Genomic DNA, 15,856 nt, shown 5'->3' on the forward strand with positions numbered 1-15,856 from the left:
TATTCAGAATAAGGTGGACGAATTAACTGCGCAGACAGCAGTTAATGGGTATGATGTAATTGGCATAACGGAGACATGGCTCCAGGGTGATCAAGGCTGGGCACTCAACATCCAGGGGTATTCAACATTTAGGAAGGATAGGCAGAGAGGAAAAGGAGGTGGGGTGGCGTTGCTGGTTAAAGAGGAAATTAATGCAATAGTAAGGAGGGACATTAGCCTGGATGATATGGAATTGGTATGGGTGGAGCTGCGGAATACCAAAGGGCAGAAAACGCTGGTAGGAGTTGTGTACAGACCACCAAACAGTAGTAGAGAGGTTGGGGGCAGCATCAAACAAGAAATAAGGGATGTGTGCAATAAAGGTACAGCAGTTATCATGGGCGACTTTAATCTACGTATTGATTGGGCTAACCAAACTGGTAGCAATACGGTGAAGGAGGATTTCCTGGAGTGTATTAGGGATCGTTTTCTCGACCAATATGTCGAGGAACCAACTGAAGAGCTGGCCATCCTAGACTGGGTGATGTGTAATGAGAAAGGACTAATTAGCAATCTTGATGTGCGAGTCCCCTTGGGGAAGAGTGACCATAATATGGTAGAATTCTTTATTAAGATGGAGAGTGACAAAGTTAATTCGGAAACTAGGGTCCTGAACTTAAGGAAAGGTAACTTCGACGTTATGAGGCGTGAATTGGCTAGAATAGACTGGCAAAGAATACTTGAAGGGTTGACTGTGGATAAGCAATGGCAAACATTTAAAGATCACATGGATGAACTTCAGGAATTGCACATCCCTGTCTGGAGTAAAAATAAAACGGGGAAGATGGCTCAACCGTGGCTAACAAGGGAAATTAAGGATAGTGTTAAAACCAAGGAAGAGGCATATAATTTGGCTAGAAAAAGCAACAAATCTGAGGACTGGGAGAAATTTAGAATTCAACAGAGGAAGACGAAGGGTTTAATTAAGAGGGGGACAATAGAGTACGAGAGGAAGCTTGCAGGAAATATAAAAACGGACTGCAAAAGCTTCTATAAATATGTGAAGAGAAAAAGATTAATGAAGACTAGGGGACAGTGGGTCTAGTGAGAAGGAAGAACTGAAGGGTATCCTTATTAAGCGGGAAATTGTGTTAGGGAAATTGATGGGATTGAAGGCCGATAAATCCCCAGGGCCTGATCGTCTGCATCCCAGAGTACTTAAGGAAGTGGCCCTCGAAATAGTGGATGCATTGGTGATCATTTTCCAACAGTCTATCGACTCTGGATCAGTTCCTATGGCTGGAGGGTAGCTAATGTAACACCACTTTTTAAAAAAGGAGGGAGAGAGAAAACGGGTCATTGTAGCCAGACATCAGTAGTGGGAAAAATGTTGGAATCAATCATTAAGGATGAAATAGCAGTGCATTTGGAAAACAGTGGTAGAAAACAATGACAGGATCGGTCCAAGACAGCATGGATTTATGAAAGGGAAATCATGCTTGATGAATCTTCTGGAATTTTTTGAGGATGTAACTAGCAGAGTGGACAAGGGAGAACCAGTGGATGTGGTTTATTTGGACTTTCAAAAGGCTTTTAACAAGGTCCCGCACAAGAGATTGGTGTGCAAAATCAAAGCACATGGTATTCGGGGTAATGTACTGACATGAATAGAGAACTGGTTGGCAGACAGGAAGCAGAGAGTCGGGATAAACGGGTCCTTTTCAGAATGGCAGGCAGTGACTAGTGGAGTGCCGCAGGGCTCAGTGCTGGGACCGCGGCTCTTTTTACAATATATATTAATGATTTAGATGAAGGAATTGAGTGTAATATCTCTAAGTTTGCACATGACACTAAACTGGGTGGCGGTGTGAGCTGTGAGGAGGACGCTAAGAGGCTGCAGGGTGACTTGGACAGGTTAGGTGAGTGGGCAAATGCATGGCAGATGCAATATAATGTGGATAAATGTGAGGTTATCCATTTTGGGGGCAAAAACACAAAGGCTGAATATTATCTGAATGGCGGCAGATTAGGAAAAGGGGAGGTGCAACGAGACCTGGGTGTCATGGTTCATTAGTCATTGAAAGTTGGCATGCAGGTACAACAGGGGGTGAAGTCAGCAAATGGTATGTTGGCCTTCATCGCTAGGGGATTTGAGTATAGGAGCAAGGAGGTCTTACTGCAGTTGTGTAGGGCCTTAGTGAGGCCTCACCTGGAATATTGTGTTCAGTTTTGGTCTCCTAATCTGAGGAAGGATGTTCTTGCTATTGAGGGAGTGCAGCGAAGGTTCACCAGACTGATTTCAGGGATGGCTGGACTGTCATATGAGGAGAGACTGGATCAACTGGGCCTTTATTCACTGGAGTTTAGAAGGATGAGAGGGGATCTCATAGAAACGTATAAGATTCTGACGGGACTGGACAGGTTAGATGCGGGAAGAATGTTCCCGATGTTGGGGAAGTCCAAAATCAGGGGACATAGTCTTAGGATAAGAGGTAGGCCATTTAGGACTGAGATGAGGAGAAACTTCTTCACTCAGAGAGTTGTTAACCTGTGGAATTCCCTGCCGCAAAGAGCTGTTGATGCCAGTTCATTGGATATATTCAAGAGGGAGTTAGATATGGCCCTTACGGCTAAAGGGATCAAGGGGTATGGAGAGAAAGCAGGAAAGGGGTACTGAAGTGAATGATCAGCCATGATCTTATTGAATGGCGGTGCAGGCTCGAAAGGCCGAATGGTCTACTCCTGCACCTATTTTCTATGTTTCTATGCACTCCCCTACAGTATCGTCACCCTCACCATTATTCGGCACTGAAAACCGGTTTGACTGTGGCACACTCCCAGAGAATTCCTGCACTGTCTGCCTCTTCCTACCCTGATGAATGGCCATCCACTTACTATCCTCCTGAACTCTCTGTACTTATGGAGTGACCACACCCTGGAACATGCACTGTACGAAATTCTTGGCTTCCCATCTGCCCCGCAGTGACTCCAGCTGCTGCAGAAGATCTGACATCCTGAGCTTGAGTTTGAGCAACTGGAGGCACTTCCTGCATATGTGGTTATCCAGGACACATGAAGCGCCCTGGAGTTCCTACATGGCACAGGAATTGAGGGCAACAGAGTCAGCTGTCCCATCGTTTTTTTTTAACATCTAGCTACTTGTATTATACATGTCCTTTTAATTTAGCGTCCCCTTATTCCTATTTATTATTCCATTATTTATGTATACAAGATTTTTATTTAATGCAATTTGGATCACTTTAATTTTGGTATCCTCTACTTACTTAATTTTAATTTTATCCCCTCAGATTTAATGATTCTGATTATTTATATATTTACGGTTGCTTCTTGGTTCAAATTATTTAGCACTCCTTCCCCTCTGCACCGAATTCCCACCCTCACCAAATTCCCGTCACCATGTTGTTTAGCAAGTCACTCTGTTTAATAGATTCTCCCAAGTCTGTGCACACAGCTCAATGGGCCCAAGTTTCCACGTGATTTGCGCCTGATTTTTAGGAGCAACTGGTGGAGAACGGACTATCTTAGATATCGCAATTCTCCACATTTTTTTTTCTGCAGTTCTAGTCAGGTAGAACAGTTCTACTTTGGAACAGAACTTTTTCTTCAAAAGGGGGCGTGTCCGGCCACTGACGCCTGATTTCAAAGTTTCCACAGTGAAAACGTACTCCAAACTAAATTAGAATGGAGCAAGTGAAGATTTTTGTCGAACTGAAAAAACCTGTTCTACACATTAAAAAATCAGGCGCAGGTTACAAATTAGGCGTCCAGAACGAGGTGGGGGGGGGGGGGGGGAAGGGAAGTCATTAAATTCTACAATAAATCCTTCTACAAATATTATACAAATAAATCCAACCTGAATAAACATTTATAAGCAAAGAAAAGATTAAATAAACCATGTTCCTACCTGTGTGAAAGTGCTTCAGGCAGGGAGAATGCTGCAGTCAGCCTGAGGCGCCCGTTTTCCCGCGGGATGGGGGGGGGGAGGAGGCGCCCGTTCTTCCCGCGGGGGGGGGGTGGGGGTGGGGGAGGAGGAGGAGGCGCCCGTTCTTTCCCGCGGGGGGGGGGGGGGGGGAAGGAGACAGTGAGAAGGCTGCAAGTGCTGATGTGCTGATGGCAATGTGCTTTTATTAAAAAAATGTTCAAAAATTAAACAGCTACAAAGAACTACAAAAATGGCCGAGTGCCAATGTTTTTTTTCACACTGCGCGTGCGCGAACGCTCCAGCACGCACACGCAGCATTGCCGGCAGGAAAAAAAACTAATTTAAATAGTACCCGCCCCCTCTCACTTACAAAATCGGCGTGAGTGTAGGCTCCGCGCCAGGCAGACAAGGAGCTGCAGAACGCTCCAGAATCGGGAGGTTTTTTTTCGCCGTCGTTTTAGGCGCGAAAAACGGGCGCCCAGCTCGGAGGGGCACCCGTTTTATTATCGTGTGGAAACTTGGGCCCTATGTGTTAGCAAATATCCCTCTAATATATACTTTTAGAAACACACTAGTTACAAATGGTAGGTCAACTGCCAGCCATAATAATTAACATCTAGTCAGGGACCCACTTACACCTGATTAACTGTTAACTGCCACTGACTTGCAATTTTAAAGAAGTGGTAAATAAGAAAACTAGGATAACCACTATCTGTACTATGTATAGATAATACAGGGTCCAAGGCCATGGTGGAGGACATCAAGTTGAAAAGAGTACAAGATTTAGTTAGTCTTCTCAAGAAATAGTGGTTACGCTGCACCAAGCAAGTTGTAAGAGGGAAGGGAAGATGAAAAAAGGCAAGGAGCTTCACAGTTTTGATGTCTTACAAGAAATGAATGGTTGAGAGACGGGAAAAATTAAGCACCATTTATTTGTTGCTTATTTTATGAATTTGTACGATCATCAATGATAGATAACAATATATTTATTCAATGGAGACCCATCATAATTCCGTCAATGGAGGAAAATTAGAATTGCATGCTTGACCAGAGCTGCTGCTGTTTCGTCTTATCCTTTATCAGATTGCACAAGGAGAATGTGATCATTTATTACTTATCTTTTTTTCTGAAAGAAAAAGAGGTGAGGAAAGGTCAGAATAAAGCAGGAGAGGAAAGGTCAGAATGCAAAGACCAGAACAGTGTGATGGAAATCGCAAAAAACAACAAAAAATTGTGATTGGCCCGGGAAAAAAAAGGTGGAGGAGAGAGCTGATAGAATGATTATCCATTGTGCAATAAGCTTTTCCTTGCATACTATCCAAGAGAGCAAGAGATGTGACAGAAAAGCATACACAGGTATGGAAGCAGTATATTAAATCTTGGCTACATTTGGATTCGATATTAAGAGTTCCCTAGTGAGAAGGGAAAAAAGTTTTTGATACTGAAGGAAAGTTCAGTTTCTTGAAGCTTTCACAATAGTTGGGAGTTTCATTTGAGATAATGAGACCAAGAAAGCTAATAGATGAGGAAGAACTAAAGATGAATCCATCAAAGAAAGTAGGGCTTCTCTGGACTTGAGAGACATGGAGAAATTTCAAGAAATAAGATTCCCATTGCTCCATAATGAATCACGGAGAAATAAAGATTTGGGGTAATCAACCACTGCATGGGAAAAAGTATAAAGGGATGTGCGAGCTGAAGGACGTTAATAAATGTAGATAAATTACCAAAAGGATGAAAAGGTTTTGATAATGAAGGATGACAGCAGCAGGAGAGCGCGCGCTGGGGAACCCCGAGTTGATTGAGAAAGTCAGAGGACAAACCATCAACTACAACACAAACAGAACCCTTTGAAAGAAATCGCAGGAAATGTGCTTGAATTCTAGGAAATTGCTATGGTATGAAGAAAGCATCCATAGACAAGAAAGGGTCACTAGGGTTATTAAATTTGCAATAAAACGGACAGTAATTTCAGGCAGTACACTAGATTCCCAAATTAAAGTCTTGTCCTCTCTTTTTCTATCAGCAAAAGAAGAAAAGTAATAAATGATCACATTCGCCCCAAAGATTTCATGGATTTCTATCACAAGACAGATATTTCTATTGTGAAGGGAAATTGCTTTTATGAAAGACAAGGCCATCAAACTAAAATCTATTTTAAGCCTGCATTCTGCAATATGATAAAGGATAAGACTTAAGAGCAGCAGATTCTTTTTGTAGCTCTGGTCAAGCACGCGATTCTAATTTTCCTCCAGTGACAGAAATATGACAATAGATAATATATTTATTCAACTGAGACCCATCTCCGAGGATCGTACAAACTATTAAAATAAGCAACAAATAAATGGTGCTTAATTTTCCCCAACTCTCAACCATTCTTTTGCTGATTAAAAGATTGAAGTCTAAAGCATAAAGTTCTACTGCATAAAAAGAAAATCACTTTTTAATCTGCATGAAGTATTTTACTGGAAATTGAGAAAGAAGCAGATCAAAGATTGGAATATGACTGACAGCTCCATTCATTGCAAATGTTCAGTCCCAAGAGTCCTTGAAGCTATTAGCTTGCCTGGCAGATTATAATCAAAAACTTATTACAATCGTGTAAAGAAATTATTTATAATTGATCTCTTTCAAACTAATTTATCACTAACTTAAATTATGTCCTATAGTTCTATTACAACAATAACAATTTGCACTTATATAACATCTTTAATATTGAAAGACTTCACAAAGTGCTTCATAGATGCGTAACCAGAAAAAAAAGATGCAGAATTTTTTTAAAAAGATATTACGAAGGTTGAGCAAAAGCTTGGTCAAAGAGGGGTGCTTTAAGGAGTACCTTAAAGGAACAGACAAAGGTAGAGGGGTTTAGGGAGAGAATTCCAAAGCGTGGGGCCGAGATGGCTGAAGGAAGATGGGATGCACTAAAAGGCGAGAGTCAGCAGAACGGGGAATTCAGGGGTGCTTAGTACATGAGTGGTTACACAGATAGGGAGAGGAAAAGCTGTGAAGAGATTTAAACACGAGGACGGGAATTTTAAATTGGTGACATTGGGGGCCAATGCAGATTAAATTTAATGCAGAGAAGTGTTTAATTTTGGTAGGATGAATGAGGAGAGGCATCATAAACTAAATTATATAATTTTATAGGGCCCAAGTTTCGGCTCGGGTTGCTCCTATTTTTTTGGAGCAACTAATTTAGTATGGAGTATCTTAGAAATCACAATTCTCTGCATTTAGTTTGCTCCAGTTCTAGTTAGTTAGAATAGTTTTGTTTTAGACAGTTTTTTTTCCAAAGGGGGCATTATGCCTGTTTTGCAAGTTTAGGCAGCGAAAACTAACTTAGAACGGAGTAAGTGTCGATTTTTGTATGCTCAGAAAAACCTTGCCTACACTTTCGAAATTAGGCGCAGGGAGCGAGAGATGGGGGGGGGGGGGGGGGTGGGAAGTTAGGGGATTCTACAAAGCATTAAACATAAAGCATTTACCAATAAAGAGCCACCATCAATAATAAATGATACATAAATCAAGAAATAAAAAATTAAATTTTCCTACCTCACAATCGAAGCAGCGGCAGCAGGCACCGAGCTGCAATGTTTCGGCTGTTTGGCCAGGGGATAGGGGCGGCCTGGAAAATATCGGGAGGGCGAGCACGCACGTAGGCAGCAAGCACGTTTGAAAGTTTAAGTATTACTTCAAGTTTGGGTGCTACATTATCAATGCCACGGATTATGCAATGGTTCTCCATCAATTCGCTACATACTGATTCCAGCAGCTGATTTCTTCCACAGTACTGCTAACAGCACTCCTTCATGCACAAAAAATCAGTCAGAAGGCTTTGCACAGCTCCACACACACCCAAAAATCACTTTTCTGCATGTCCCTTTAACGATGGCCAATTGCCAATGTTTGTGTGTCATTGCGCATGCGCGCACGCTTCAACGGGCATGCGCAACGCTGCCGGCACTCAAATTGATGCTGGGCCCTAGCCCCGCCCTCCTGCCAGCAGTGCTTGCACAGAATGGCGTTTGCTCCGCCCCCAGCAGCTCCGGCTGCGCCGCGCTGAGCTGAGCTGGAAACGAGCCTTCAGATATCGGAGAATCGCAAGGTAAGTTTTAGGCGCTATCTGAGTTCTAGCAAATAGGTGGGCCTCTCCGAGGTGCGCCGTTCTACCGGGTATCCAAAACTTGGGCCCAAAGGGGATGCAGGAAAAGAGAGACCTAGAGATGTATGTACACAAATCTTTGAAGGTGGCCGGAGAAGCTAAGAAGGCTGTTAAAAAGGCATGTGGGATCCATGGCTTTATAAAGAGGCATAGAGTACAAAAGCAAGGTCGTCATTTTAAACCTTCATAAAATCAGTGGTTACTCCCCAGCTGGGGTATTGTGGCAAATTCTGGACATCACACTTTCGGAAGAATTTCACGGTCTTGGAGATGCTGCAGAGGAGATTTACTACAATGGTACCAGGGATGAGGGACACAGGAGCATGGAGTTATGTGGGGAGACGAGAGAAACTGGGATTGCTCTCCTTAGAACAAGGAGATTTGATAGATGTTCAAAATCTTGAAGGGTTTTGATAGAGTAAAGCAGGAAAAACAGTTTCAAGTGACAGAAAGGCTGAGACTTAAAGTAATTGGTAAAAGAACCAGAGGTGACATTAGGAAAAAAAACATTCACAGTGAGTTATGCTGATCTGGAATGCACTGCCGAAGTAGATTCATAATATATTTCAAAAGGCAATTGGATAAATACTTGAATGGGAAACATTTTCTGGCCTATAGGGAAAGAGCAGGCGATTGGAACTAATTGAAGAACTCTTTCAAAGCACCTGCACAGACATGAGGGGCCAAAGGCCCCCTTCAGTGCTATGATGCTATGCACCATTATGACATTTCTAGTTCCCTAATGACCCATCCATGTAGCAGCCTTCAGCTACACTTGTCAATTTGTATTAACTTATACCCATTTTGTCCAAAGGATATGTGCCCACTAGCAACTCAAGTTTACAATACCTAACCACATTTCAGTTAGTTCCCTCATAACCAGCAAAGAGGATTCAGTCCTAATCTCAGTTGTATTCAAACCCAGTTGCTAAAAATGAAAGGACAATGTTCCAACATATAGTACCACCCAGTTTCCCCATGGAATCTATTTTTAATAGCAATGACAAAGGAAGGGTGGTCGGGAGGGCGCCGAGCTCCTCGAGTATCGTCGCCGAGAGCATGCAGAAATCAAGCGCAGGCAGCGGAAGGAGCATGCGGCAAACCAGGATCTGTGCCCACCCTTTCCCTCAACGACTATCTGTCCCACCTGTGACAGAAACTGTGGTTCTCGTATTGGACTGTACAGCCACCTAAGAACTCATGCTAAGAATGGAAGCAAGTCTTCCTTGATCCCGAGGGACTGCCTATGATGATTATAAACATTTATTTATAATCCTAGAGACTCATGGGCTACCATCTTTTTAACATGTCTAGTTTTCATGATCTTAAAATTAGCTTAAAGACTCGAGTGGGTGAATCAAAACTAGAAAACTGCGATTAATCTCATAAGCTAAACTACAATACCTTGTACCATGTCCCTGTCAATCATCAGATCATGTCTCATCTCATACTTAACTTCCTTAGCTGATCTATCGGTGTTCATCTTTGTTAATAATTTAATGCCAATTCTTTGGCGTAGACATGTTAGGAACCTTTTTTCTATCCATCCTGGCTTGCACGTGACTCATGCAGGTATAAAAGTGTTGGGTGCTAATAACTAAAAACAAATCTAACAAGGCTGATCTATCTTCTGAAATATTCACCGACACTCTATCCAGCCCCCAACAGATGCCTTGAATCTCAAAATTCATCAACAACTTTGCATTTACATATATCCAACTTCCGACATATATTATTAATCTTGAAATCTGCTAAGAAAGATAGAATCCACCAACGAAAATATAATCTTTCTTGTGCCAAATAATGCTGAATCAGTGGTAAAAGATATTCAAAATTTTGCAGAAGTCAATATTCAGACAAATAGAAACATTTTGCATTGGAAAGATAAAGTCTGTAGGTTTCCTACTTGCCTTACACAAACCTACTTAGCATGCACAATACTTTATATTTTGCAAAGAAAAATCTACAAAACTGGCTTTGTGTTAAAAAAACTGGCCTTGACAAAGTAAACAAACATTTTCTTTTAAACATATACAAAGTTTCACTTTTTTTCCAAATATACCCAGTAAGTATTGTAAGCTAAAGACATTTGACTGGGTTTTCGCCGCGATATGACCCTCCACGGCAGGATCTTCGGGTACCTCTTTGCGGCGGTGCTTTCAAGTCCCGCTGGGGAGAGGTGCGCTGGCGGACTGCGTTACCGTTGTACTTTTGGCACTCTCCACAACGCCCAGAATACCGACAGGGTCAAACCCTGCAACCCTGCCAGCAGCGGTAAGTATGAAGACCTGCAAAAATGGCAAGTTAAAAGTTTCTGGCCTCAATTTTCCCCAGCGTCATCTTTTTGGCCTAAGTTAAAAAAAATACAAGTTTCCCATTTCAATGTGCGCCAACATAACTCAGTTACGATTTTTTTTAGGTTAGGTTTTTTTTGCTTCATAGTGGGCGTAACCTGATGTCTGCGCCAGTTTTTCTCAATTATGTAAGTTTGGCCAATTTACATCTCTGCTAGGACATGACCACTCCCGAAAAACCTTCTGGGGACTTAAGAAAAACCAGCGCACATCAAAAAATTGGCGCAGAAAGACGCCACTGTTTTTAGGCAAAGTTTTGGAGGGAGTCAAGAACACATAAATATGCCTAATAAGGCTTAATTTTTTTAAAACTTAAAATGCAGGAAATGGAAGTTTAATGGAATTCTTTAAGTTTTGATTTTTTTTAAACTGACACACCACCGCCGAACATCTCCAAACAGGGCTCAAGGGTCAGAGCGTCAGCCAATATAATCTGATACTTGCCGGACATAGGGGCTCGGGTTCAAAAGAAGCCCGGGGGGGGGCTGTGGAAGGCATCAGAAGCCCGAGGGGGTGGGGGTTCCCGATCACTGCGCCTGCTCAGATCTGGGTGTGATCCATACAGAGACATTGTGGGGCGAGAGAACAAAGAATCTTATCTTGTCCGGTCTGCCTGCGTTTTGAGCTCCTTGCAAAGATACAATTTAATCATGGGGGCAATACTGACAATGCCATACCTTGCGCAAGACCTCTGCATGATGGCGCTGCGGAGGAGACAATTGATTTGATGTCATCGCATGAGTAACCTCAGAGCATGTAGGCTGCTGGGCAACAGGTCATACCCACATCGGGTATATCGAGACAGGCGTTCATACCTGCACCTGAGTGATGCAGACTGCGTGAGAAGGCTGCGTTTCCACAAAGCAGTTGTAACTGAGATCTATGAGTTGGTGAAAGCAGACCTGTAACCTAGAAGCATCACGAGGACTGCTTTGTCAGTTGAAGTAAAGGTTACAGCTGCACTTTCATTCTATGCATCTAGATCGTTCCAAGCTACAACTGGGGATGTGTGCGCCATTTCTCAACATGCAACACATATCTGCATTCGGCAGGTGACTGTTGCACTATATGCCTGGAGGAATGACTACATAATGTTCCCCATGACCACCCAGGCAATACATGAAACGGCTGTGGGCTTCTTCAGGATTGCTGGCTTCCCAACGGTACAAGGCTGCATTGATTGTACCCACATCACCTAGCGAGCACCTTTGGAGGATTCCAAGATGTACAGGAACAGAAAAGACTTCCACTCCAATAATGTGCAGCTTGTGTGTGACGACATGCATCACATCATGTCAGTCGATGCAAGATACCTTGGCAGCACCCATGATGCATTCATCCTACGTGACAGCATTATATCTGCCATGTTTCAGCAGCATCCAGAAGGGCAGAGCTGGCTACTGAGAGACAAAGGGTACAACCTCGTCACCTGGCTCATGACGCCCCTACGCTTAACCAGGACGGAAGCTGACCGGGAATACAACATTTCGCACATTGCGACAAGCAGCATATTAGAGAGGACCATTGGCATCTTGAAGCAGCGTTTCCGATGCCTGGACCATTCCGGAAGCTACTTGCAATACTCCCCTGAGATTGTCAGTCAGTTCACTGTTGTGTGCTGCATGCTGCATAACTTAGTCATTATGAGGCAGCAACAGCTGGTAGTAGAAGAGCCATCTGAAATGAGAGTGGCTGATGATGAGGAAGATGCAGGTGACAAGGAGGAGGAGGATGAGGAAGCCATGCAACTACCTGAGCCCGCAGCATGACGACGGAGGAGGGCGGGCTGTCTTGACTCTTTAATGATTGCTCGAGTCTTGCGCCAGCAGCTCATCCATGAACACTTAGCTGCCTGAAGGCTCAGCGGCAACTATTCCACATGGACCATGTTTACTGTTTGGACCTGTTCCGTAATGTTGTGTTGTGTTACTGGAACAAATGATGGAAATGATCCTTGTTTACTTCAAAAAGTTGTGTTAATAATGGAGCAAATAATGGAAATCATTGTGCTTTTGTTCCAAAAGTTGTGTTAATAATGGTAAATGATTCAGTTATAATTTAAAATATATTTTATTCAAAAGTTTAACAAACATTTGTTTGTACTTAATTTAACTTTAATAAAAATATTCTTGTATCAAACTTTAAAGTTTTCAGTTAAGATCACTTACTAACTTTTAAACTTGTAAATTTACATAACTTACAAAAAACTTTTAATTTGAGAACAGTTACAACAATAACAATAATAACAACAGCAGCAAAAAAGGCTGCATCCATCTCTTCTCCACCTTATTCTAAGACCGCCCGCTGCGCTTGGTCTTAGTGATTATATCGCCCCAGCCACAGGCGGTGGCACAGCATTTCTCGGATTGGTACCAAGCTTATTCTTTCGAACATCTCGGTTAATGCGCACTTCTCAATGGGGGGGGAAGGGCAAGCGGTAATGTGGAAGGCCCGGCGTGGGCCTCTTCAGAGGCTGGTCTGGGGATTGGAGTGGGAGTGGCAGTTGATTCAGTCAATGGGTCTGGGCGTGTTCCCTTATTGCAGCAGCTAAATCCGACATTCCCTCCCTCATGTGCCCTGACAGTGTCTCAACTACCTGCAAAATCCCCTCCCTCATATTCGCCGACAGCGTCAAAGCTACCTGTGACATTCCCTCCCTCATGTGCACCGACATTATTTCAACTGAGACATTCCCTCCCTCATGTTCCCAGACAGTGTTCCTATTACTCGTGAGAGTGTTGTTACTTCTCTTGACTGTCCTGATACCTCATCGCCCACCCCACCCCGTGTCCAGGAGTGAACGGGTAAGGTCACTGCTCTCCGCGCTCATTACCATCATCTGAACAACATGTTAGATCCTGCCGCTCAGGAGAGCGCGGTCGAGCTTGCCATCCCCTCCTCACCCTGGGTGTGGCTCGCAGCATCCCACTGGGACCGGCAACCTGGGACAGTGGGGCCGTGGGTATGCCTTGTTGCACCCCACTGCGACCCGCAGCCTCGGACGGTGGGGCCCTGGTTGTGCCTCGCTGCACCCCACTGGAATCCCCAGCCTCGGACGGGGGGAAACCATGGAATGTCCCACCAACATTCAAACCACTACACACGAAAGGGGCTAGCACAGCAATGGGTGACACCTGCACCTCCTCCAAAGTGAATACAACAGTGGGGGCTTCATCCAGCCCTCCTCCTCCCCCCCCATACTCTTGGTCTGGAAGATGGGATTTGAAGATGTTCTCCTCTTCAGGTTCGTCCTCGTCTGAAACCTCTGCATCATCAGGGTTGGCCTCAAGTTCTGCAAGATATAACAGAACGGTTAGCAGTAGAGGAGGGGGCAGGGTGGCATGAGTAGGCTCACAAAGCACAGGCAGCAGGCTCATTTGAAGAACCACGATGAATGATAGCACATTGCATCAACAGCACATTGCATCAACCGAAGCGAAGCTGACGGAGACATCCCCAGGAACCGAAGCATGGCTAACCCGTGCAATACTTCACATTTAGGAAAACCAGACTGTGGAATTTGCAGGACATACCCTCTCCCCCAAATATAGGTCCAGCTTGTATAGTGGTGGTTGCTTTTCTCCAGGCAGGATCCATCAAAGCAGCGACGCTCTCTTCCAAGCGTGTCAGTGGCTGCAGATTTGCCGGGCCTCCTCCTGTTCAGAGTTCTCTCTCATTTGTTGTGTGCCTTTTCCTCTACAAAGATGAAAATATAACTTTTTAAAGAGGGTGTCTTTCTGCTGGGTGTGAAATATACAGCTGGTTACAGTTACAATTGCAATTCCATTGAATAAATGAAAATATTACTTACACTAACTACTTGACCAACGTCCTAGCACTTATTTTTACACTGGCCTCCAGACCTTGGGGTGGTCACCATTGCACAGTGATTTTCTGCAAGTTGGTTCCAGTGTTTCTTCATTTCTTTTGGTGGAACTTTTATGTGACCTCTGCTGGTGTCCAGCTTCTGTCATCTGCCCTCAATCACAGTAACTAGTGCCTCCACTTCATCCTGTAAGAAATTCTTAATCCTTGCGCCGTGTTGCAACTTGTATTGCAGCTCCGATTTTTCCACTAAAAATTAAAGTTCTCACACACACAATTAGCTCTTTAAAAATGGCCAATTGCAGACCGGGAGCAGTACTGGGCATGCGCACCCATAGGAATCACGTCAAAAACATCTTTTTTTCCCCCCACACACGCGCAGAAGGGGCAACATCGTTTTTTCTGCGCAGACATTAGGCTCTCCCCACCCCCCCTCCCCCGGCTACAGGACAGGCTGCGCCAATTTCAAAAAATAGAATGGGGAAACTTGCCACATTTTTCTTTTTGGAGTAGTTGGGGGCTAGAAAAATGGGTGTAATCCTGGCAATATGTCAAAAACAGCATTGGTGAAAATTGAGCCTTTTATTTTTTAATTATTTTTCAGCTCTTGCAGCGCTACCTGCCCCTGACTAAAGCTGTCGAAACTCGCAGTTTGTGCAGTGAATCCTCATGCAATGCCGACTTTACCGATGCGACGTAAAGGCCAAAAGTTAAGTCTAAAAACTATAGTGCAGCGAAAACAGTAATTTTGGCACAAAACTATCGTTTTCGCCGACCACTGAAAATCTAGCCCACTGAATATCCCTCCTCAGTCTTGCATCATTATTTCTGCACAAAGTCACCAAGCTTCCACTGAAAATAAAACATGAATTGAAAAATAACCTTGTTTGGCTATTCTACGACATGAAGACACTGCTGAGGTAAATTATAATTCTTTTCTTTACTGCAGAAGTTTTAAATTGCGAAATGGAAATGCAAAATGCGTGAAAATTAACTTACTGCTTCAGTTGCTCTGTAAAGATGTACTGAGTGAAATCCTTTACCGTAGGGGCAAAGTATAACAGCTCCTGCATCTCGATTCCCTTTGCATCAATGTCTTCAACAGAATTGAAACGTAGAATGTAGAATGGATGAGAAACTGGACCAAACACTTCAAATACCTGTTAATTAAAGGAGACAATCAAACAACTTTGATATGATGTGATTGGGATTACGGAGACGTGGCTCCAGGATGATCAGGGCTGGGAACTCAACATCCAGGGGTATTCAACATTCAGGAAGGATAGAATAAAAGGAAAAGGAGGTGGGGTAGCATTGCTGGTTAAAGAGGAGATTAATGCAATAGTTAGGAAAGACATTAGCTTGGATGATGTGGAATCTATATGGGTAGAGCTGCAGAACACTAAAGGGCAAAAAACGTTAGTGGGAGTTGTGTACAGACCTCCAAACAGTAGTAGTGATGTTGGGGAGGGCATCAAACAGGAAATTAGGAGTGCATGCAATAAAGGTGCAGCAGTTATAATGGGTGACTTTAATATGCACATAGATTGGGCTAACCAAACTGGAAGCAATACGGTGGAGGAGGATTTC

At 43.6% G+C, this 15,856-nt stretch overlaps 1 protein-coding gene across 3 annotated transcripts in view; it reads right to left on the reverse strand.

Annotated features, from left to right (window-relative positions):
• The window catches only part of naf1 (nuclear assembly factor 1 homolog (S. cerevisiae)), a 348,207-nt gene that overhangs the window by 132,736 nt on the left and 199,615 nt on the right, over nucleotides 1-15,856 (reverse strand). For all 3 annotated transcript variants that reach the window (XM_070865108.1, XM_070865118.1, XM_070865127.1), the window contains exon 6: nucleotides 15,266-15,426. In XM_070865108.1, coding sequence (XP_070721209.1) covers nucleotides 15,266-15,426 — 161 coding nt within the window. The remainder of the gene's footprint in view (nucleotides 1-15,265; nucleotides 15,427-15,856) is intronic.

This window comes from Pristiophorus japonicus, chromosome 2 (genome assembly GCF_044704955.1).
Source record: "Pristiophorus japonicus isolate sPriJap1 chromosome 2, sPriJap1.hap1, whole genome shotgun sequence".
Taxonomy (NCBI): domain Eukaryota; kingdom Metazoa; phylum Chordata; class Chondrichthyes; family Pristiophoridae; genus Pristiophorus; species Pristiophorus japonicus.